General features: G+C 42.2%; 1 protein-coding gene across 2 annotated transcripts in view; it reads right to left on the reverse strand.

The window, feature by feature from the left end:
* VKORC1L1 (vitamin K epoxide reductase complex subunit 1 like 1) overlaps positions 1-24245 on the reverse strand; it is a 67471-nt gene extending 43226 nt beyond the window's left edge. The window contains exon 1 of one of the 2 annotated variants that reach the window (XM_082714464.1): positions 23956-24245. In XM_082714464.1, coding sequence (XP_082570590.1) covers positions 23956-24149 — 194 coding nt within the window. In that variant the 5' untranslated portion in view covers positions 24150-24245. The remainder of the gene's footprint in view (positions 1-23955) is intronic. The other variant, XM_082714463.1, reaches the window with a different exon arrangement.
* Positions 24246-25043: the final 798 nt, after the last annotated feature.

Raw genomic sequence — 25043 nt, forward strand, 5'->3', positions numbered from 1 at the left:
GGGAGGTTGCTTCCTCCTCTCTCTCTCTCTCTCTGCCTGCCTCTCTGCCTGCTTGTGATCTCTCTGTCAAATAAATAAATAAAAATCTTAAAAAAAAAAAAAAAAGGTCTATCTCACTCTCATTTCTGGAAAGCATTTTCCAAGATAATACTAGGCTGACAGTTTTATTTTTTTTAAGCACTTTAAAGATGTCTCTCCATTGTCTTTTGATTTGTTGTATTTCTGATAAATCTGCTGACATTCTTGTTACTCTACATCATTTGTCTTTTTTCTCTGCCTGCTTTTGAGATTTTGCTCTATCACTGGTGGTCAGCACTCTGATTATGATGTATCTTGATGTAGTTATATATATATATTCTCCTTGGATCTGTTGCGCTTCTTGAATCTCTGGGTTTGCAATTTTCATCGGATTTGGAAATTTTCTGGTCATTATTCTTAAAAATGTCTTTTGTTCTCCTCTTTTCTGGGCTCCAATACACATATGTTAGACTGTTCTTGTTCCTGACTATGGTCCCTGTTCTAGACATTGATGATTTATTTTCCTCACATCTCCCACATTTTGAACAGTTTCTATTGTCATATCTTCAAATTCACTGATCTGCTATGCCTCACCTGCTAATACCTTGAGTATATTTTTCCACTTCATTTCCATCTCTGGAAGTTATATTGAGATCTTTTTTTTTTTTTTTTTAAGATTTTATTTATTTATTTGAGAGAGAGTGAGCATGAGCAGAGAGGCAGAGAGAGAAGGAGAAGCAGACTCCCCACTGGGCAGGGAGCCAGATGCAGGGCTCAATCCCAAGACCCAGAGATCATGACCTCGCCAAAGGCAGACAGATGCTTAAAAGAACCCTGGGGTCCTTTTTGTATCTTCCGTTTCTCTTTCCATTATGTTAACCATTTCCTCTACCTGCCTGAACGTATAAAGCATATTTAAAAGACCTGCTTTAATGAACTTATTGGTTAATTCCATCATCTCTGGGTCTATTTCCATTTTTTATTTTTCAGATTACTTTCTAATTACAGGTCATACTTTCCTGGTTCTTTGCATGCCCAGTGATTTTTTAACTGGATGCCAGAGACGTTGTGAATTTTATGTTTGGGGTGCTGGATTTTGCTATATTCCCTTAAATAATGTATCATTTTGTTCTGGCATACAATCAAGTTTCTTGGAATCACCTGGATCCTCCAAGGCTTACTTTTATGTTTTCTTAGGGCAGGTCCAGAACAGCGTTTACATTAGAGCTAAGTTAGCCCTATTATCAAGGCAATATTTTTTTGATGTCCTGTCTCTACCATGGCAAGGGAGAACACAGATTATTTCTAACATTGTGTAAGCTCCAGCCTATTTTCTCGTGGAGCTCTTTCTCTGGCTTCAGGTGGTTTCCTCCTCTCAGCCTCAAGAGTACACACCTGCATATCTCTGAGTTCTCTGTGCAACTTCTCTCTTATGTTGTACCCCACAAATTATAGCTGCCTTTGCCCCCTCAAGCCCCCATCTCTGTCTTCTTAATGGAACCACTGGGCTCTATTTGGGTTCCCTGCTTTTCTCTGCAGCCTAAAAAATACCTCCAGACAAGAAATTGGGGGTAACCATTGAGTCCTGTAGGTTCATTTCTCTTCTTTCATTGTCACAGTCCTGTGTTGCCCATTACCCAATGTCTCTCAATTGTTATCTCATATACTAATTTTCTAGTTTAAGGTAGCAAGGAAAATTCAGTCCCTGTTATTCCGTCATTGTTCCACAGAATATATTTTGTAAGTCAACCAGCGACTTCACAATTTCCTATCCAAAGTACTCATCTCACTCTATCTAACAATACTAACTACTTCTTTCTCTCTTGGAATTTGCTACACTCTTAGTTTGACACTAAACTCTTTTTTAAAAATTGTATTTATTTATTTGACAGAGAGATCACATGTAGGCAGAGAGGCCAGCAGCAGGGCGGGGGGCAGGATCCCCACTGAGCAGAGAGCCTGATGCGGGGCTCAATCCCAGGACCCTGAGTTCTTGACCTGAACCAAAGGCAGAGGCTTAACCCAATGAGCCATCCAGGGGCCAGCCAGCCCCGACACTAAACTCTAAATTCTCCTCTCTAAATTCTCTACGAATCCTTATTCTTGAATCCTCAAATATAGGCACGTTTCCAAAGGACTGTTCTTGCCACATTTTCTTCTCCATCTGTGCAGGGTCTCACCATGTGTGATTTCAATAAGCCCTACAATGTCATTTATGACCCTTTTGCTACTGACTCTGAACACAACAGAAGCATCATACGTAACTGGTTCTTGGACTTTTTCATTCATGAATAGAATACAAAGAAGAAAAGAATACAAAATGTGAAATCTCAACTCCATTTTAAAATGTGAGAGTTTAGGGGAACTTGGGTGGTTCAGTTGGTTAAGTGGCCAACTCTTTATTTCGGCTCAGGTCATGATCTCAGGGTCATGAGATCAAGCGCACATCAGGGTCCGTGCTCAGCAGTCTGCTTCCTTCCCCCAAACCTTCCCCTCACTTGCACACTCTAAATCTTCAAAATAAATAAATAAATAGTTTATATATGTACTTTCATAGCATGTAACCAAAATGGACAAACCCACAAGTTAATTCAAATAAAATGTTAAGAATTATTGTTTTAGGGGCGTCTGGGTGGCTCAGTGGGTTAAAGCCTCTGCCTTTGGCTCAGGTCATGATCTCAAGGTCCTGGGATCGAGCCCGCATTGGGCTCTCTGCTCAGCAGGGAGCCTGCTCCTCCCCGCCCCACTCTGCTTTCCTCTCTGCGTACTTGTGATCTCTGTCAAATAAATAAATAAAATCGTAAAAAAAAAAAGAATTATTGTTTTAGAATTTTTTTCTTCTATATACTTTTCTGTATGTTCTACACAAACACAGTCATACATTAAATTTACAATAAGAAATTATTTTCTAAATCCCCACTTCCAGCTCATTGTTTCAGCTATTTCATAGGCCAGCATCTCAAGCCAATATATTCAAAGACCAGTCACATATCTTCAGCCTAGAGTCTGCCTGTCCCTCTCTGTTCCATTCTATTTAATGGCACAAAGTCCACTCCTAAATTTCCAAGTCATTGCAGCTTACTCCTCTGTCCCCACGTCCAATCAACAATCCTAGTGGAAACAATGAGTTTCCATTTGTGGGAAACAATATTAATGCAGAAAGCTACAGAATAATGATCTCAAGCAGCAGTGAATAGCTAGAGAATGAAAAACCTTTTTTTCCTTCCCCCAGGTCAGAGATACAGGAGAAATCTGCAAAGAGGAAGCAATGGCCTTGGCTTAGAACCAGAGGCGGACTTTGAGGAGGGCCAAAGTCAGACAGTAAGCGCAGGGAAAAAACTAGTGAGCAGACTGAGGGTCAAGAAGCTGGGGACTTGTGGCGCCTGGGTGGCTCAGTGGGCTAAAGCCTCTGCCCTCAGCTCAGGTCATGATCTCAGAGTCCTGGGATCGAGTCCCGCATCGGGCTCTCTGCTCAGTGGGGAGCCTGCTTCCTCCTCTCTCTCTGCCTGCCTCTCTGCCTACCTGTGATCTCTGTCTGTCAAATAAATAAATAAAATCTTAAAAAAAAAAAAAAAAGCAGCTGGGGACTTAATGACCCTCCATTCTGACTGGCACCTTTACAAGAAAACAAGGAGAAACACATAATAAAATAAAGCCTCAAATTGCTCTTTGGCATAAAGATGTTTTGTTGCTAAAACTGGCAAAACGGTGGCTGACGTGACTAATACACACTACTAACTTTTTACTGTATAATTAACCAGCTCTGAATAAGGTCATAAAGGTTTCATTTTAATGCTCTTTTAAAAATAAGTAATAAATGAACAAGGAACAGGAGTCAAAGATCACAAAATACTATGCATGAGCCTTGAGGACATTATGCTAAATTAAATTAAGTCAGTCACAAAAATACATAGGATACGTATGAATATTGTATGACTCTACTTTTTTAAAAAAGATTTTATTTATTTGAAAAAGAGTGAGAGAGATCACAGAGGGAGAAACAGTCTCGCTTCTGAGCAGAGGGCTCAATTCAGAGTTCAATCCCAGGACCCTGAGATCATGACCTGAGCCGAAGGCAAACTCGTAACGGACTGATCCACCCAGGCGCCCTGTATGACTCCACTTTTACGAGGCATCTAGAGTAGTCAGATTCACAGAAACACAAGTAGAATGCTGACTTCCAGGGGTAAAGGGGAGGAGGAAATAAGGAGTTGTTTCATGGGAATGAAAAAGTTTTGGACACTGGTTTACACAATGATGTGAATAAACTTAACAGGACTGAATTATAAACTGAAAGTGCTTAATATGGTAAATTTTGTTATGTACTTTTTGTCACTCTGAAAAATTTTTTTTTTAAGTTTAAGAGTCGGTGGGGTGCCTGGGTGGCTCAGTCAGTTGGGTGTCTGCCTTTGGCTCAGGTCATGACCCCAGAGTCCTGGGATCGAGTCCCACACGGGACTCTCTGCTTGGTGGGGAGTCTGCTTCTCCTTCTCCCTCTGTCTGCTCCTCTGTCTGCTTGTGCTCTCTCTCCCTCTGTCAAGTAAATAAATCTTTAAAAAAAAAAAAAAAGTTTAAGAATTGTTTAATGGGCATCATTTTGTCCCCCAGCCACCAACTTCTCCTCAGAGAGAGCCAGCATTTATATATATTTTTTAAAGATTTTATTTATTTATGAGAGCAAGATAGTGAGTGCAAGGAGGGGAAGGGGCAGAGGGAGAGGGCGAAGCAGACTCCCCACTGAGCAGAGAGGTCTAAATGGGGCTCTTTCCCAGGATATTGGAATCATGACCTGAACCAAAGGCAGATGCTTAATGGACTGAGCCACCCAGGCACCTCTTAATATATTTTTCCATCTTTCCCAAAATATTCTATTTATATTTTTTTACATAAATGACTTAAAAAACACACAAACATGGAAATACAGTTGATCCTTGAACAAAGGCTTGAACTTCATAGGTCTAGTTATATGCAATTTTTTTTTTACAAAAATAGTACAGTATTGTAAATGTGTCTTCTCTTCCTTTTTAACATCTTTTCTCTAGCTTACTTTATTCTAAGAATACAGTATAGAACACATATAACACACAAAATATGTGTTAAACAGCTTTATGTTATCGGTAAGGCTTCCAGTCAACATGGCTATTAGCAGCTAAGTTTTGGGGAACCAAAGTTACACATGGGGAAATGCAAATCAAAACCACAATGACCTGATACGAGTCAGAATGGCTAGTATCAAAAAGACAAGGAGTAACAAGTGCTGGCGAGGATGTGGGGAAAACGGAACCCCGTGCACCGATGGGGGGAACAACATGCACTAGCGCAGCCACTGTGGAAAAGTGTGGAGTTCCTCAAAAGACTATAAATATTAAGGGATCCAGTAATTCCCTTCCACTGCTAGTTATCTACCCAAATGAAAACAGTAATTTGAAAAGATGTATGCACCCCCGTTTACTGCAGTAATTTACCACGGCGGGCCAAGAAATGGAAGCACCATTAAGTGCCCAGCGATGGGTGGATCAAAAAGATGTGGTTCACAGACACACTGCAGCATGACTTGGCCACAGAAACGAATGAAATCTCGCCATTTGCAACAACATGGACATACCTAGAGGTTATCATGCCAAGTGAAATAAGTCAGGAAAAGCAAACACCACATGATTTCATTTATATGTAGAATCTAAAAAAGCAAACAAATGAACAAACAAAAGCAGAAAAGTTCCCACAAATACAGAGAACAAACTTGTGGTCGCTGGTGGGGGGGATGGGTGAAGTAGGTGAAGGGAATTAAGAGGTACAAACTTTCAATTATAAAGTAAGACAGGGATGAAAAATACAGCAAAAGGGATATAGTCAGTAATACTGCAGAAATGCGTGGTGACAGGTCGCGGATCCACAACGTCGGACGACTTAAGTACGACTCTGCATGTCAACTGTACGGAGATGGGACTACACAGGTAGTCAGTGCCCCTAACCCCCATGTTGTTCAGGGTCAACTCTATTAGCACACTGCATGCACAACTCATGCACCTTGCTTGGCGTTCTTATTTAAAACATCTTAAGAGATGTTTCTAATTAGTTCACAAAGAACACCCTCCTTTTAAGAGATACTAATAATTCACTATATAACAATACCATTATTTTATCAGTTTCCCACAGACAGGTAACTAGGTTTTGTCCAAACTTTTGTTATGACAAGCACAGAAATGTCTTCATACAATGTAACCCCCACATGTAAGAGTGAGTAAGTATATGTGTGTGTTTACAAGCACAGCAAAGAATTGCTAAACAAAGCATATGTGCATTCCTTATGACTGCTATTTTTATTTAAAATGTTATTGAATTATAGCATATTTTCAGAGAAGTACACAGATCCTCAGTTTATAGCTTAATGAATTTTCCCAATATAAACACAATGTGTAACCAGGACCCACATTAAGATACAGAACATCACAATTCCCCAAAAGTTCTTCTTGTGTTCCTTTTCAGTGAGGTAACACTATCCCGACTTCTAACAGAACAGAACAATTTTGTGTGTTTTCAAACTTTGTATTTTTGTGCCAGCTCTTTCACTCACATTATGGTTATAAGAAATCACTATTCTTTTGCGTAAAATTTTTTATAAGATTTTATTGATTTATCGAGCCCATGTGGCTCGATCTCATGATCCTGAGATCATGACCTGAGGTGAAACCAAGAGTTGGATGCTTAACCAACTGAGCCACCCTCCCCATCTTTTTAAAGATTTTATTTATTTTGTGTGTAAATTCTAACTCATTCATTCTTTTTCTCTATAATATACTGTTGTGCAAACACACAAATTATTTATCCTTACTATTCCTGAGGTACACACATTCTTAGTTTTAATGGATATCATCAAACTGCTCTCCAGAGTTGAGAACCTGACTGTTACTTTATGGAAGTCACCATTTCTCTACATCTTAGCCAAGGTCAAATCAACCAATGCAAAATTTTTGATCTTTGCCAATCTAATATATTAAAAACACTTTCATTATAGTTTCAATTTGCTCTTCTCTTATTATGACTGGAAGGTCCTGTTTACAGATATTTGTGTTTATTTTCAACTGTCTTTGAATGTCCTGTGCCCACTTATCTACTGAGTTGTTGATCTTTCCTCTATTTACTTAAAAGGATTCCTGTTTTTTTGTGTTTTTTAAGGAAATTAGCTCCTTGAACATGATGCATGACAAATATTTTTTTCCCAGTTTATCTTTGGAGTGCCAACTCTGTTTATGCTAGTTTTTGCATGCATAGATTTTGTCTGTTTTTATGCAAATTCATATCTCTTTATGGTTTCTGGGATTTTATAAAACTTAGAGCAAATGGAACTCTCATATGTTGCTGGTGGGAGTGTAACCCGGTACACTTACTCTAAAAAACTGTTTGCAATATATACTAAAATTAAATATATAGGGTGCCTGGGTGGCTCAGTGGGTTAAGCCTCTGCCTTCAGCTCAGGTAATGCATGACCTCAGGGTCCTGGGATTGAGCCCCGCATCAGGCTCTCAGCTCACCAGCGAGCCTGCTTTCCCCCTCTCTGTGCCTCTCTGCCTACTTGTGATCTCTCAAATAAATAAATAAAAATATTTAAAAAAATAAAATTAAATATATATATGTATATACATATACATATATTATCTCCTAGCACCCAGTAGTTCAATCCAATTCCAATAACAAATGAGTACGTAACACCCATCAAACACATACAAAAATGTTCTAAGCAGTTTTATTCATGTTAGCCAAAAAAAAAAAAAAGAAAGAAAAAGAAAATGTAAACAACCAAGATTTCTAACAGTAGAATAAAGCGTGGCATATTAACACAATACTACAGAACAATAAAACAAAGAACTGCTACATGTAGCATAGATAAATCTCATAGACACAATGTTAAGCAAACAAAGCTCAACACAAAAGACTTACTGTATGATTTGATTTGATTTGAAGTTAAAAAACAGGCAAAACTATGGACAGAAGTCAGAAAAGGGGCTACCAATAAGGGGGCTTGGTACTGACTGGGAGGCATATAAAGGAAATTTGGGGGGGGGGTGCCGGAGATAGTCTATATCTTCATCTAGGTGATATGTATTACTGGTTCCTTAAAATGTGTACTTTCCTATCTCTGAATCGTATCTCAATAGAAGTTTTTCTTTCTTCTGTGTGTGAGGCGACAAGCCAGCTTTCTCTTCTTCTCAAATGGCTAACTCAGTTGACCCAATACTACTTACTGAAGAATTCACTGCTTTCATTTTTATTACCTATAACATTTCTATAAATGAGGTTATGTCACTACTCTCAACTCTGTTCCAGGCATAACCTTTTTGCTCTGATGCTCTTAGTTACTTTAGCTTTAAAACTGACTTTAACAGCAGTAATTCCCTCCTCATGAATATTTTCTCATTTTTTATGAAAAATTCCATTTTTATTCTTTCATATAAACTTTAGAATCACAGTTTGAGAAGCCTATGGAAATATTAACTGGGACTCACACTGAATTTACAAATTATATTTTATCAACTCCAAAATGGCTCCAATGTAAGATGTACAATTTTGTGTAGCACTTAAAAAAGGACATTGCCACACTGACAGAATGCTGCCTGGAGATTGAGGGTTATTCTTTTAGGCTTATTAAAATAGATCTTTCAGACTTACATACTGTTTTGTCTTTATATCACATGTGAGTTGTGCTTATAATGACAGTAAGGAAAAGAAATACAATAAATTTGCTAAGATGTTCATAAATAAAACTCCTTCACCACTACTACAAGGCTAGAAGTGACTGGAAGGTATCTTAAATTTGTTTTGTTTTAAAGATTTATTTATTTATTTGAGAGAGAGAGAGACCAAAAGAGCATGCACTCGTGCAAGCTGGGCAAGGGGCAGAGAGAATCCCCAGCGGACTCCCTGCTGAGCACGAAGCCGGACTCTGGGACTCCCTCCCAAGACCATGAGATCATGACCTGAGCCAAAATCAAGAGTCAGACGTTTAACTAAGCCACCCAGGCACCCCTGGAAGATATCCTCAATTTTAAGGTGTATCTCAATTTTAGAAATGACAAAATGCAAAAGTGTATCTAACAATATGCAATACAACAATTTAGCGGGGATACTGACACCCTTCCAATGTGAGTTACCCTATCCAAGAACAAGTTATGTTTCAGCATTCATTCTTTTCTGTCCTTTGTTAAAGTTTCACGTTTTTCAGAGATACCCTTTGTTTTTTTGTTAAATTTTTTTTAATGTAATTCTATGTGCCCTTTTTTTCCCCCTTAAAAATTCTATTAGGAAGATGTGCAAAACCTCTCCCTAAACTTATTCAGTGCTAATTCCAATCAAAACCCTAATGAGTATTCCTTAAGAACCTTACACACTAAGTGGAAGGGGACAAAAGTAACCAAGACTTATTACCAACTGGTTATAAGGGTTTATAAAACTATTCAGTAATTCTCACACGAGACTAAAGAGCTCTGGCTTATGTGATTTTGTCTATTTATTGCATTTGAAATTAAAATAAAACTGTGAAATATTTGTTCACGTAAAAATAACAACATTGTATGTTAGCTAGAGTTTAAATAAAAATTTGAAAAAATAAGTAATAAAAATAACAAGAAACCAATTATATATTAACAGAAATAAATTCTTTATGAAAAACAACTGTTCTTCAAAGCATAAAAATTTAGTGAAAAGAAAGGCAGTGTTTTTGTTTTTAAAGATTTTATTTACTTATTTGACAGAGAGACACAGCGAGAGAGGGAACACAAGCAGGGGAAGTGGGAGGAGAAACAGGGTTCCTGCAGAGCAGGGAGCCCGATGTGGGACTTGATCCCAAGACCCTGGGATCATGACCTGAGCCAAAGGCAGACTTAATGACCGAGTCACCCAGGCGCCCCAAGAAAGGCAGTGTTTTACGTTTCTGTACATCTCCTTAATATCTGGCATAACAGGAGACACCTGGATTCTCATACCTGCATCTGTATTCAATCTATTTCAGTACCACATGTCATGCAGCCTCTAGAAAACCTACTGTACCACTGTGAGGGAGTAAGAGTAAATAAGGCTAATAACATCTTATTATTACTATGAAAATATTTTTGACCTCAAAAACCCTCTGAAAAGGTCTGGACCCACCTGGTCCCTGGAGAACTGCTGAAATACGGCAGTAAAGATAGCGGCGCCCTAGCACAAGGACAAACAAATAAAAGAATGGTATAGAAGAGCCCAGAAAAATCCTTTTGTACACAATCAGCTGATTTACAAAAAAATAACTCTACAGAGCAAGGGAAAATGATCTTAAATTGGTGCCACAATAATAATTGGACAGTCAACAGGAAAAAATTAAATTGACCCCAACTCAGAGCATTAAAAAAATCCCACTTAAGACTGTTCATCTAGATGTGAAAAGCAAAACAGAAAATATTTTCATGCAGAACAGCTCTTCAACACCCAAATACAAAAAGCTCTCATTATAAAGGTTAACTATGTTAAAATTAATCATTTCTTTTTTTAATTAATAATTTGTTAATCAAAACACACCTTTAAAAGAATGAAAAGGCAAGGCACGCCAGAGTGGAAGGGGATATATGTGATACAGATTATCTGAAAATATACAGGTATATACGTATCTTATATATACATACATACACACATACATATATACGCATACACAAATATATCTTAAAATATCTTAAAGCGAGTAAGATAAAGATGAACACCAGGCAGAAAAATGGGCAAAAGATTTCAATGAGAGTTTAATGAGCTTCTCAAAGAGAAGATAATCCAAATGGCCAATAAACATGTAAAAGGCTGCTTAATCCCATTAGTAATCAGGAAAATGCCTATTAAAAATTAAAACCAAACAGGAATACTAACTAGAACCACCACTTTGGGAAACTGTTCTATGGTTTCTAATAAAATTAAACACCAACCCGAGGACCCCAAAATCCACTCTTCAATATACACCCCAGAGAAATGACTGTATGTGTGTGCGTGTGTATAAAATCATACAACGGCAATAAGCAATAAAAAAAGAATTGATAAAACCAACAACTTGGATGAACTGCAAAAAACATTATTATGTTGGGCAAAAGAAGCCAGACACAAGGGAGTGCACACTGTCATCAGTCCACTCACACCAAGTTCGAGAACAAGCAAAGCAAATTTATAGTGCTAGAAGTCAACACCAGGTTGTCAGAGTAACAGCTTCTGACTGAAAATGAGTACAGGTGAGCTTTCTGGGGTAATGGGAATGTTCATCTGAGGAGTGGCACATGCAAATGTGAAAAAATGTCCAAGCTGTACATTTAAAAAATTTTATGTATTTTATTATATATGAAACACACCTCAACTACCCATAAAAATCCACTGCACATACTCGAACAGTTAGTAACACGTAACAGACTGACAACTCCAAGGCAAACAGGTGGAAGAACAGGAAATCTCACACGTTGTTGGTAGGAATCGAAGTTATTGCCATCACTTTGGGAAACAGTCTGGCATTACCAACTAATTTTGAAAAGACACAGGGACACCTGCGTGACTCAGTCAGTTAAGTGTCTGCCTTGGGCTCAGGTCATAAACCCAGGGTCCTGGGATCAAGCCCCACGTCCGGCTCCCGGCTAGTGGAGAGCCTGCTTCTCCCTCTCCCTCCTGCTCATGCTCTCTCTCTCTCACTCTGTCTCTCTCAAATAAATAAAATCTTTAAAATATATATATATTAAAATTGAAATACACAAAAATGTTCATAGCAGCATTATTCATAATTGCTACAGAGTGAAAACAACTTTTTTTTAAAGATTTTATTTATTTTTTTGGCAGAGACAGATCACAAGTAGGCAGAGAGGAGGAAGCAGGCTCCCTACCAAACAGAGAGCCTGATGCGGTGCTCGATCCCAGGACCCTGAGATCATGACCTGAGCCCAAGGCAGAGGCTTTAACCCACTGAGCCACCCAGGCGCCCCAAATGAAAACGATTTAAATGCCCATTCAAAAAAAGAGGGAGTTAACTGTGACATACTTGTGTAACAGAGTACTCAGTAATATGACAAACTTCATCTCCATAAAACACGGATGAATCTCACAAGATAATGTTGAATGAAAGCAGCAGGAAAAAGGAAGGACAGACTTTAGTTAATCTCGAGAAGGAAGAAGAGTGTATTTTACAAGGAGGGAGTTAACGAAAGGCTTTCCGCAGTGCTGGCAACAGTCTATTTAATGACCTGAATGCTGGTCACAAGGGTTATGCTTTGTGATTATTACATCAAAAAAGATGCACAGCTCAATGACTCTTCCATATCTAGGTTACAAATCAGAACAAAAAAGGCTGAAAAAAGCAACGGGGCCTGGTGGCTGACTGGATTTGGTGGGGAGAGAGGCGGGTGGGGAAACCACCAAAGCAGACAACTCCTAGGTTTCTGACTTGCACAACCGCTTGGGTGGCGATGCCTTTCACTGGGATCAGAGAGAGCATTTTCAGGGGAGGAACATTAATTAAATCTTGGACATATTATATTTATAGTACTTTGGAGACATCCAAGTAGAGATGTCCAGCAGGGATTAGATAGGCACATCTGGAGGATCGAAGGAGAGAGAGAAATTTTGAGGCTGGCGACACACATTTCCTGGTTAGAGATAGAAGTGTTAGGTTTATCCGTGAGTGAAGCCATGGACATGGATGTGACTGTTTAGGGAAAGAAGACTGACAAGAGGGTGTAGGGCTGATGCCTGGTATGTCCACACTTAATGGGAAGGTGCAGGAAGATGAAGGCAGTCAAGAAAGCTGCAGGGAACCCAGCGGGAGGAGGAAAATCAAGAACGTGTCATGAGCCATTAAGCAGGGGAAGAGAATGTCTCCTGAGAAACTTCACCGCTGTAGGCTGATGCAGTTAGGAAAGGTTCCGGGTTATGCGCAATACCCAGCAAGCCAGTTTCACTCCACCTCTTTCTGGCTGACTTGAGACAAGCAAAAACCCAAAGGAAAAACCAAAACTTCTGAGAATGGCTAAAAAGCTTTTGTATTATCTTTAGAAATGAGGAATTAAGGCCCCCTCACTGTTCTTTCTCCCTCTCAGGAAGGAAGAAGACAGATTTCAAAGCACTGATTGAGTCTACACCATTAAAAGGTCAGTACACGAGTACAGGTTCACTCTCCCGCCTCTTCCATGTGACCTCAAAAGGGCCTTCTCTAAGTGAGAGCCAGGGACAAACCTACTACCTGGGGAGAGAAGGCCTAAGGCATGTGGCCAAGGCCAGATCAGCAGTCAGCCAAAGCAAATGTGCTCTCTGGTTACATGGCCCAAAGCACTGATGGGAAGGAGTTAGATAGGGCAGGCTTTGCTCACATCATATGGGGAAAATCTAGTCACATTTGAGAAATGAGGAGATGAAAGGGGTCCAACTCAGAGCCTGTTTTAGTTTGAAACAATTTAAGCTTAACTGGACTGGGATGGTGGGGGGAAGCATTCCCTTGTGAACCCAGCTGGGTTCATTCCAGTCTTCTGCTTTGGGAGTTTGATGCCCAAGTCCTAGTTATGAATAAAATGCAAAGTACCTTAGTTTTTCATTTGCAAGTCCAAATATTTAATACAGATTTCCTCCTCGGGGCCCTATAGTGGCTGTAGACTGGAGAGAATTCTGTTACTGGGATCCCTGTCCAGGATACTATCACAAGATTTCTCAATTTCCAGGACCACATTAATCACATATAAAACAAAACTACAGTGGGCATCTAGGTTAAATTCATAACAACAGCAACTCCAGGATCAATAGATATGTTTGCTTCTTGATGGGAAAGTTTGAGTAAAGATTGACTCTTTCCCAAATTCACCTATAAATTGAGTACAATTCCAATCAAGATCTCAATGGGATTGTTTTTTTAACAATTGTTTCAAAATAAATTCTAAAATTCACCTGAAACAGTAAATGCATGAGAATAGCCAAGAAATGTCTTAAAATGATCGTATCTGCCCTATCAGATATCAAATGTGCTATTTAAAGCCACAGGGGAGAGAGAACTGTAGTAATGGAAATGAATGGAAACAAACAACATACTACTGGAACAGAATGGAGAATCCAGAAAGAGGCCCTTGGTATACAAGAAAATTCTTGTTGCATTTCAAACACAGTCAAGTCAATACATGAGGTTAGGCAAAACCTACCAACTAAGAAGGAGGTTTGATCCCTACCTCACACCATACATGAAAGTAAATTCCACTCAAACTAAAGGAGCTAAATATGAAAAAAATTCAAACAAAATACATGGAAGTTAAAAAAAAAAATCTTGGGATGCTAGAGATTTTGTTAAACAAGATTAAAGAAAGAAAAAAAACCCCAAGCCCAAAAGCTACCAAGAAGTCAAAGATGGGACCACATAAAAAAGTTCGGGGCGCCTGGGTGGCTCAGTGGGTGAAAGCCTCTGCCTTTGGCTCAGGTCATGATCTCAGGGTCCTGGGATCAAGCCCCACATCGGGCTCTCTGCTCAGCAGGGAGCCTGCTTCCTCCTCTCTCTCTCCGCCTGCTTCTCTGCCTGCTTGTGATCACTGTCTGTCAAATAAATAAATAAAATATTAAAAAAAAAAGTTTGAACTTCTACTGAATAAAGATACCATTAATAAGATTAAAAGACAAAGAGAAACAAAGAGAAAAGACCTGTAATACATATAACAAAAAATTTCTGTGATACCCGAAGAACTCCCACTAACCAGTAAGAAAAAAAAAAAAGACACCTAGAAGAGAAATAAATGGGCAAACGTATAAAAATGTAATCTCCAGAAGAAATTTAAGCAAACATTCGACATACGTCTATATAAAAATTAGGTTACAGATTCATCCAACCTATAAGCTACATTCTACTTGATAAATGATTTTTTTTTCAAAACTGAAAGAAACCATAAATACCCATTCATCTGATATCAGAATGAGATATGCCCTTCTAAATTCAAACCTATAGAAAAAAAATACAAAGAAAAATAATTAATTTTTCATACACTTTCAAAAAAAGCAATGTACTATAAAAACTAATGAAATAGAAAATGGCAAAAATATTAACAAATGATAAAACATCCATATCCTTTAAATATATAAGGCATTTACCTAATCAACATAAAAAATCCTAAGACGTAGGGACACTTGGATGGCTGTCATTAAGCATCTGCCTCCAACTCAGGTCATGATCGCAGGGTCCTGGGATTGAGCCCCTGCATCGGGCTCCCTGTTTGGCAGGAAGCTTGCTTCTCCCTCTCCCACTTCCCCTGCTTGTTCTCTCTCTTGCTGTGTCTCTGTCAAATAAATAAAATCTTAAAAAAACAAAAAAACAGGGGTGCCTGGGTGGCTCAGTGGATTAAAGCCTTTGCCTTCAGCTCAGGTCATGATCTCAGGGTCCTGGGATCGAGTCCCACATCGGGCTCTCTGCTCAGCAGGGAGCCTGCTCCCCGCCCCCTCTCTGCCTGCCTCTCTGCCTACTTGTGATCTCTGTCAAATAAATAAATAAAATCTAAAAAAAAAAACAAAAAACAAAACCTAAGATGTATACAGGCAAGACTCAAGAGAAGAAATGCAGGGGCGCCTGGGTGGCTCAGTGGGTTGAGCGGCTGCCTTTGGCTCAGGTCATGATCCCGGACTTCCGGGTTCGAGTTCCGCATCAGGCTCCCAGCTCCTTGGGGAGCCTGCTTCTCCCTGTGACCTTCTCTTCTCTGATGCTTTCTCTCACTCATTCTTTCTCAAATAAATAAATAAAAATCTTTTAAATTTTTTTTTTCAAAAAAAGAAGAAATGCAAACAATTAATAAAAATGTGAAAACCCACTAAAATTTGTTTACGCTTGGGGGAAATGCACATCAAAACAATGATGTGACATTTTTCATAAAACAAATTCATAAAGGTCTAAATAATGACATAACATTCAACAAGAAGGGTACAGGACTCCTAACATTCTCTTACATTACTGGTGGAATTTCTAAGAACAAGAGAAAATAGCTGTGACATGTTAAATGAGGAAAAAAGATATAAAATACATACAGTATTATCCCAACCATGTTTTAAAATAATAGGTACATTTTATGAGCACTTGCTGTTGTGCCAGGTGCTGTGCTCCAGCTGTGTACAGACACGAGTGCACTGGTGTATTCATCTTCAGATAACCCTGAGCTAGACACTACTGTTACCCTCCCTTTATGAGGAGGAAACAGATAAAGGATAGATCAAGTTATGCAGCCAAAATTTCAAAGCAGGTACCCTTTGGTCTATACTACGTCACCTTAACTATCAGCACAACATGCAAGCGGAAATAAATCAAACTTTTAAAGAACAGTGGAGTTGATTATACTCCCTTTTCTTATTTTGTCACGAATCTTCCACCACTTTACTTCTCAAAAACAATGATTGTTTTTAAAAAGGTCAATAGTCCTACAACAGGATAATAGCATCCTTGAAATTCCCCTAAATTACAGATGCTAGTAGCCAAAGAAACTGTATAGCTTATAATCCAATGGTTTAAAAAAATTTTTTAGCAAAAAATTTTTTTCCAAATGAAACGGTATGTGGATCTATAATGAAAAACAGATTTAAGCTATATTTCACTCTATCAATGTATTTTAAAAGCTCAATGACATTTACAACAAAGGTCTTCTGATCAACACAAACTTTATAAACTACGGATGATTGGGGCAGTCAGACTTATTCTGTTTTGATTGCGCAGCATCAAGCACAACCGGATACAGAGTTGCAAATGATGAGTTTTGTTGTTTTTTTCAATAGCACATTAATGCTATTTAAGGACTTTATTATACCTGTCCCAAGTCTATGTAGAAGCACATTTCTAAGTTAAATCCCTAATAATAAATCTTAAAATATATAATAATCATGACATTAGAACATGATGCACAAGGCAGTCACATATAGCGTAATACAATGAGAGTTCTACAGTAGTGAATTTGCTGATATCATTTTAGATAAACAAACAAGCACTGACCTGAATTTTTAAAATACCAATATAAAGCTGTAATCCTAATCAATTAAAAATTCAAGTATAAACACAAAGAAAGAAAGAAACTCTATTATAAGGATTTTTATCCTGAGTATTGGCATTATGGGTGATTTTAATTTTTTCCTTTTGTCTATTTTCCCTCAAATACTCTAAATACAGTGATTTTTTTCCTTTTTGACTTTTTAATTTTTTTTTTTTAAGATTTTATTTATTTAGGGGCACCTGGGTGGCTCAGTGGGTTAAGCCACTGCCTTCGGCTCAGGTCATGATCTTGGGGTCCTGGAATCAAGTCCCGCATGGGGCTCTCTGCTCAGCAGGGGGCCTGCTTCCCTTCATCTCTCTCTGCCTGCCTCTCTGCCTGCTTGTGATCTCTCTCTGTCAAATAAATAAATAAAATCTTTAAAAAAAAAAAAGATTTTATTTATTTATTTGACAGAAAGAGATCACAAGTAGGCAGAGCAGCGGGGGGGGGGGGGTGTCCTGGGAAGGAGGCTCCCCGCTGAGCAGAGAGCCCAATTGGGGGGGGGCTCAATCTCAGGACCCTGGGGTCATGCCCTGAGCCGAAAGCAGAGGCCTAACCCACTGAACAACCCCGGCACCCCTCTTTTTACTTTTTAATCTTAAAATAACTATAAATCACAGGAATTTGCAAAAAATGCACAGGATGGCCCCTAGCACACTTCACCAAACCTCCTCAAAGGTAATATCCTATGGAGGTACCTGGGTGGCTATAAATTACTATAATCTTGTTATTTCAAAAATGCTATATAAATGCAATCATACAGGATGTCAACTTAAGACTGGCACTTTTTTCCACCTGGCATAACTCCTTTGAGACAACCTGGCAGTATAAATCAGTGGTCTCTACTGTGTTAAAATTTATCATGGTATGCATTTGAGTATATACAAATGTTTATAAATGTTTTAAAGTTTAACACGTTAAAATGTGAGTCAAATGCTTGTGAAATCCCTGCCACACAACTAGGAGTTGGGGGAACAAATTCTGAAAACTGATAATCTAATACCAGTGCAGTGCAACTGAGTACAAATACTACATAGAAGAGAAACCCAAAGCTCAGTGCTTGTAAGTCTTGTCCATAGTTACAAGAGCATGAGGTTTACAAGAATGCCTGCTTTTGCATTTTTCTGGACAAGCTCTAGATTCCAGTCCTTTTCCAACCTAGGTGGGTCTGAGTTACATTCAAATATGATCACTTGTTATTCCCCCCAAACGGCCACCAACTTCTGCCTTTCCTCATGCTGTTCCCTGGAGTCTTCGGAATCATCAAGGAAATGAATCCCTCTTAAATTCCTCCTTTCGGGTGGTGATTTAGCCGGCACCACACCCCAGGCCCAATTCTCCAGATTCTTTGCACAGTAGATCCATGACTCAACACCTCTCTCGGAAAGAGCTTCCCCACCCTCGTACAAATTCAAACTAACTTTTTCTCCTCCCTACCCCAGGTGCCTAGATACCCTTTATCTTCCTTCCCTTGGCAATTCTGTTCCGTATTCCTGATAGCTCACCCCACTGCATACCTGTTCACTAACTAGGTGTGACAAATCCCTTATCTTCACAAGTTTAGGCTTAGAAGGCAAACACTCCAAAAACTTATTTCTTGAATACCAAGCCTTCATAGTAGTGTCCTTGCCTTCCCCCGCCAAATTGCTCTAAACAAGAAAAAGCTATAATGCAAACTCTAAGAATTTTTGGCAAACAGAGGTCTTAAAAAAATGGCACCAATGTTTGCATAGTTTTAAAAAACTCGGCCGATATGGGCATCACTCGATCAATAGTAGATCTAAATGGAATTCAAAGTAGTAAAGAGCCTGGGTTAGAACCAAGCCTCTGTCCCTGTATTATCTATATCAAGTTTCACTTACATTCCATGTGCCTCAGTTTTCTCATCTGTAAAATGGTGATAAAAGCACCTCATAGGACTGTTAAGAGAATTAAGTAAGTAAGCATTTAAAACACTGCTTTGGGGGTACCTGGGTGGCTCAGTGGGTTAAAGCCTTTGCCTTCGGCTCAGGTCATGATCCCAGGGTCCTGGAATCGAGCCCCGCGTCGGACTCTCTGCTCAGTGGGGAGCCTGCTTCCCCCTGCTCTCTCTGCCTGCCTCTCTACCTTCTTGTGATCTCTGTCTAATAAATAAATAAAATCTTTTAAAATAAATAAATAAATAAAACACTGCTTTGCACACAGTAAGCATTATCTTAAGTATTAACAGTTTTCTCTAACACCACAGCAGTCCAGTTACAATTGTGATATCTTCTTTCATACTCTAAGTTCCTACTGCTTCTGAAATTTCCATACCAAGAAACAACAGAACATAAGAACCAATATTTTATTTTACGTATTAGTCAAAACTAACTACTAGAACAAATTTTCTTTCACAGGTATTAACATAGCATGAAATACGAATATAAGCACTTAAAAATATGTGATGGAACGAATGCTAGCAAAAAGTAGGATATAGATCAGAATACATAATATGATAATTTTATGTTTAAAAATGGGAAGAATAATATGGTCATATTTATGCTTGTACATAAAATGGCTCTGCAAAGTTTCACAGCTGCTATGGAGAGGGAGAAGTGCGTGTCTGGGTGAAGGGTATGAAAGAGACTACTCACCATGTACACTTTAGTATCTTCAAATGTGAAACACCCATGCATTATCTCTAGAATTCAACTGAAAGAAATGTCCAGGGGTGGTCCCCAAACAAGTACTCGAGAAACCAGGTTTCCAGTCTGCTACTAATTGTGTTACCTTGGACAAGCTGTTTAACCTCCGAGTCTGGGTGGACAAAGAAAGGAGTAGCACAGATTTCTAGTTCTACTTTAAAAATGGAAGATTCCAGGGTCCCTGGACGGCTCAGTCCATACAGCATGTGACTCTTGATCTCAGGGTCATGAGTACAAGCCCCATGTTGAGCAGCAGAGCTTACTTAAAAAAAAAAAAAAAAAAAAACACCTCAACAAAAGTAGTAAGTAGACAGCACTATTACTTTTTTTAAGATGTGAGAGAGGTATTAGTTCAACATTTTGCAAAAGAACGCAATTTTTTGAGGAACTGATGGTTTTCGAATACCATTTTACAGTTTTTAAAACTGTAGAACTGTCAAGCCTATTCATCTTTTTTTTTAAAGATTTCATTTATTTATTTGACACAGAGAGACACAGCGAGAGAGGGAATACAAGCAGGAGGAGTGGGAGAGGGAGAAGCAGGTTTCCCGCTGAGCTGGGAGCCCAATGGTTCACTCAATCCCAGGACCCTGGGATCATGACTTGAGCAGAAGGAGGATGCTTAATGACTGAGCCACCCCAGGTGCCCCCCAAGCCTACATTCATCTTTAAAGGTCACTTGTACTATTCTTAACATAAGAACCCTTGTAGAAAGGGGTCTAACATAACTTGCAGAAAATACCTATAAAGAATATTCTAGGGGGAAAAAAAGAATATTCTGCATATTATATTGTTTCTCTCGCCACACTTCTGAGATTGTTTTAAATGCACTTTAAGTCTGTATACTACAGCTTGGAGGAGCAATAAAGTACACTAAAATAATTTACATCTAAAATACATAAATGACTATACCTAAAAAAACATACTACTTAAGGATGTTTATTATCAGACACCGCAAAAAAAGGTAACACCTCCGATCAATGATAACAGCTCTGAGTATATAATTTATTCCAGGTATCATCCAGGTCCATCCTTACATCATCATTAATCCCACCACTCACCTGGCAAAGCAGGTTTTAAGAGCCCAGTTTAACCCAAGAAACAACCGAAGATCCACAAAGATAAGTGACTAGCTTGAGGCCACAGTCTAAAAGTAGCAGATTAGGCACCCACCCAGAATCCATGGTTCTGAGCGCTGCACGGAACAGGGGTTAATGTTGGCTGGGAGGCGGGTGAAGGTTTGCAACAGACTATTTACTGATTTATATAAAAAGGAGGAAAAATAACGAGAAGAAAGCAAACCTTTTAATAAAGCTAAATGATTTGATTTAAAGTCTTTTATTTTGAAATTCTGGCCTCTCAAATCATTTGAGTTAAAATATCCTTTTTATAAATGAAAGCAGCTAGTGATGTGGGTTACTGTTGCTGTTTTCATTGGCTATACCTGGCAAAAATAAATAAATAAAAATAAATAAATTTGGCAACTCCATTGCACCCTCCCAATATGGGGTGGGGGTAATCATTTCTTTTGAAATCCAAAGTCTGGGGGAGGGGGGGCGCACATGGCTGGTTCAGTCAGTGAAGCATGCAACTCCTGATCTCAGGGTTGTGAGTTCAAGAGCCACACTGGGTGCAGAGATTAAATAAATTATCTAAAAAAAAGAAAAAAGAAATCCAAAGTCTGGGAACTGCTCCCTTAGACAATGATGCCTCCCAAAATACTAGAGGACTTCACACACACACACACACACACACACGCACACGCACCACCCTCAAAATTCTCTCTTTCATCTCTATTCTATTTGGATCAAGATACTTAAGGATTGAGAAATGAGAATAAAGTGCGTTTTAGCAACCCAAAGTCACATGAGTTAACAACGGGTTCTGGTAGTGGACTTTCCTCAGGATTCTGTTAATTGGGTAACTTTCCTGGTCCTTCCTCTGCAATTCTACTCACTCTAACCTGGGCTCAGGCTTTCTTTTCTTATGATAGTCACATTTTTTAATACTTGTGCTAAGTAGCAATCAATACTTAAGTCAAATAAAAAGAATTACTTGAGGTCTCCACTAATCTGATTTTATTTAAAGCCAGTCGGACAAAATAAAAACTTTTAATGATGTTTATCCTACCAACTTAGAGGAAAAAAATGGTCTGTAAATCAGACTCAAGCCATGTTAATTTCCAAATTTCTGTAGCTCCAGTAAATATATTCGTATATAAACACACACATAAACATGTATATGGTATATACATACATGGAGCTTGGCAAGTAGTTTATAAACAGGCTGATCAAACTGAGTAAGTTTCTTGAAAATAATGATATTGTGTTTATAGCAAATAAGCTATTTACTCCTCGTTACCCATGTCTTACTTCTTACCTATCCTCCTTTAGAGAGCATCGATTTTAAAATATTTTATGTACACAGCTACAGAATTAAACATTAGTTCCTGTCACAACATACTAAATTCACATTTAAAACTATAAAGACATCCAGGTACTCTTAGTCTTACATACTTATATACACTTTTAATATTCTACGTGATGTTATTTATATTATTTTCTGGTACTTTATTAGAAATGTTTAAAAGAGCACAAAAACCTGGATCTTAGAGGATATGCAACTGAAAATATTTATAGTCTATACTTATTGCACGGTTCAAAAACACTCCTTTTTAAAGGCAAATCGACTTTAAAACCGGAGCCCGACAGTCTGGGTAACAGAAAGCACTCCTCCATGCCTCCAAGGTAAGAGGTCCAGTGAAGCCTATTATGGACCACAGAGTTCGCAACTCTAACACTGGTGATGATTCTGCCTACATTCCTTACTCATCTAGTACCCAAGCTATTTCTATTTCCTTTTTTAAAGGATTACTTGAACCCAACTGCTGGACAGTCTTTTCACCTTACACTTCTCACCGCGCATCCGCACAACTAACTTCGGGTACCGGCGCTTCCAAGTCCAGCCGGACGTGCACAGCACGCAGGTGTCCCCAGCAGAGGCTCCGCGCGTCTCGCAGGGAGGCTGGGCTGGGAGGTCTACGGCGAGGCTCGGACACTCAGCCCAGGGCGCGGCTGACACCGGCGCGCACCGCGGCTCGGTATCACCGCACTGAAACCCGGGCCGCCTGCAGCAGGATCGCCGCCTCCCCTCGCGCGGCAGCAACAGGGTCTGGCCTTGGGGCCGAGGGACAGACTGTCGAGAGCGTCACCCGACCTGCCCAGGCCCGGCCCGCTCCCGCAGTCCCCAACGTGCGGGTCCAAACAAACTGTCTACGCAGCGAGCCGCAGGTCGGGGGCGAGCGGCCGAAGCAGCTCCGGCCGAGAAACGCGGCACAGCGGGGAGCAGCGCGTGAGAACCGTCGCCCTCCGGCTCCGAAGCCGCGTCCCCGCTCCGGCCCCGGTCAACGCCCCCCCCCCCCCGCATCTTTAAGAGGAGCCGCTTTAGGACGCGAATTCCTCTTTCCCCAAAGTACCTCGCCCAGGACGGCCGGGGCCGCGGAGTCCAGCAGACGCGCCCCGGCCCGCGAGCCCCGAACCACCCCGCTGCGGGAGCCGCGCGCTCTCGGTCTCCTCGGGGCGCCCCGGCCACCGGCGACCTGCGCGAGGCGGCCCCGCGCCCCGCACCGTCCCCGCACCCGTCTCGGGCACCCGGGGCTCCCACGGGACGCGGCGTCCGCCGGCGCCGAGGGCCGGGTCCGGGAGCCCGGGTGTGCGCGGCGCCGGGGCACAAAGGCGCCCGGCCGCGGAGCACCTGTCCGGGCCGGGGAGCCCGGGGCTGCGCGCCCCGAGTCCGCGCGGGCCGCACCGCCCCCGGCGCCCGCCGAGCCCGGTGCCCTCGCGGCGCCCCGCGCGGGGTCCCGCACCCCGCCCCGCCCCCGGCGCCCCCCGGGAAACCGGTCGCGCCCGCCGCCCCCCGCCCGCGGCGAGCCCGCGAGCCCCGGCCCGCCCGGCCGCAGCCCGCCCGCCGCTCCCGGTCCGCGCCGGCCTCCCCGCGGCGCTCTGCCACCTCATCCCTCCCCGCCGGCCTCGCGGCCCCGCCGCCCCCGCCCCGGCGGCCTGCGCTCGGGCCGCCCCTCGGGCCGGGGCCGCCGGCCGCCTCCCCCCGCCCGGCCGCGCTCGCGGCGCCGTCGGTCCCTCCGCGGCCCGGTCCCCGCCGGCCCCCAGGCCCGAGCTCCCGCCGCGCGCTCCCCGCCCCCAGCCTCCGCCCTCGGCCAGCGCGGCCGCTCCCGGCCCCGCTCCCCCGCGCCGGGCTACCTGGAGGCAAGGGCGGCGGAGCACTTCACCCAGGGCCCCAGGTCGCAGAGGGCCCGGTGCTCGGGGTCCCGCTCCTTCTCCCGCTCCACGTGGTAGGCGTAGATGGAGAGCAGGATCCCGGCGGCGCACACTGCATACCGGGCCACCCGCTCCCACCGCGGCACCGACACTCTCAGCAGGACGGGCGCCGCCATCTTCCCCCCGCCGCCGCCGCCTTCGCCGCCGCCGCCGCCGCCCGCCGCCTCCACCTCAGCCGCCGCCGCCCGTCGGGGCCCGACCCAGCCGCCGCCGCCGCCGCCGCCGCCGCCTCCGCCGCCGCCGCCACCGCCGCCGCCGCCGCCGCGCCCCATTGGTTCCCCCGCCTGCTCCGGGCCCCGCCCCCACAGGCGCGCGGCCCAACCGCCCCGAAAGGAGAGCGCCCGGCGGGGCGGGGAAGGCGCGCGCGGGCGCGGAGGGAGGGGGCGGAGCGCGCAACCGTCGGGAGGCGGGGCCGGCAGGCGGGGCCGGGAGGCCGGGCCGGCAGGCGGAGACGGAGGCGGCGCGGCGCACGCAGCGGGCGGCGCCGAGAGGAGGGGCGTGGCCGGGGGCGGGGCGGGGCTCTGGGAGTAAGGGGCGGGGAAGGGAACGGAGGGGCGGGGCGGCGCCTGAGGGCCTTAGGGGCCTGGGTGCGATGAATAATAAATTTCCAAAATACCACCCTGTGTGACTAAGTGAGCCCTTGGCCCCTTCCCCTGGGGATGGTGATCAATTGCCACCGTATTTTCCTTTTTTGTCATTATCATTTGATATTTTTGACCCAATCCAAATTAACCCTGGCAACGCCAGAGCTCATTACCGGATACGCCCCACCACGACCTCCAACACCTCCGCGTTCAACAGGTGCAAACTTAAATATTCTTTTTTTTTTTTTTAAGATTTTTATTTATTTATTTGACAGATAGATCACAAGTAGGCAGAGAGGCAGGCAGAGAGAGGGAGGAAGCAGGCTCCCCACTGAGCAGAGAGCCCGATGCAGGGCTCGATCCTACGACCCTGGGATCATGACCCGAGCCGAAGGCAGAGGCTTTAACCCACTGAACCACCCAGGC

This window comes from Mustela nivalis (assembly GCF_964662115.1).
Source record: "Mustela nivalis genome assembly, chromosome: 19".
NCBI classification, from domain to species: domain Eukaryota; kingdom Metazoa; phylum Chordata; class Mammalia; order Carnivora; family Mustelidae; genus Mustela; species Mustela nivalis.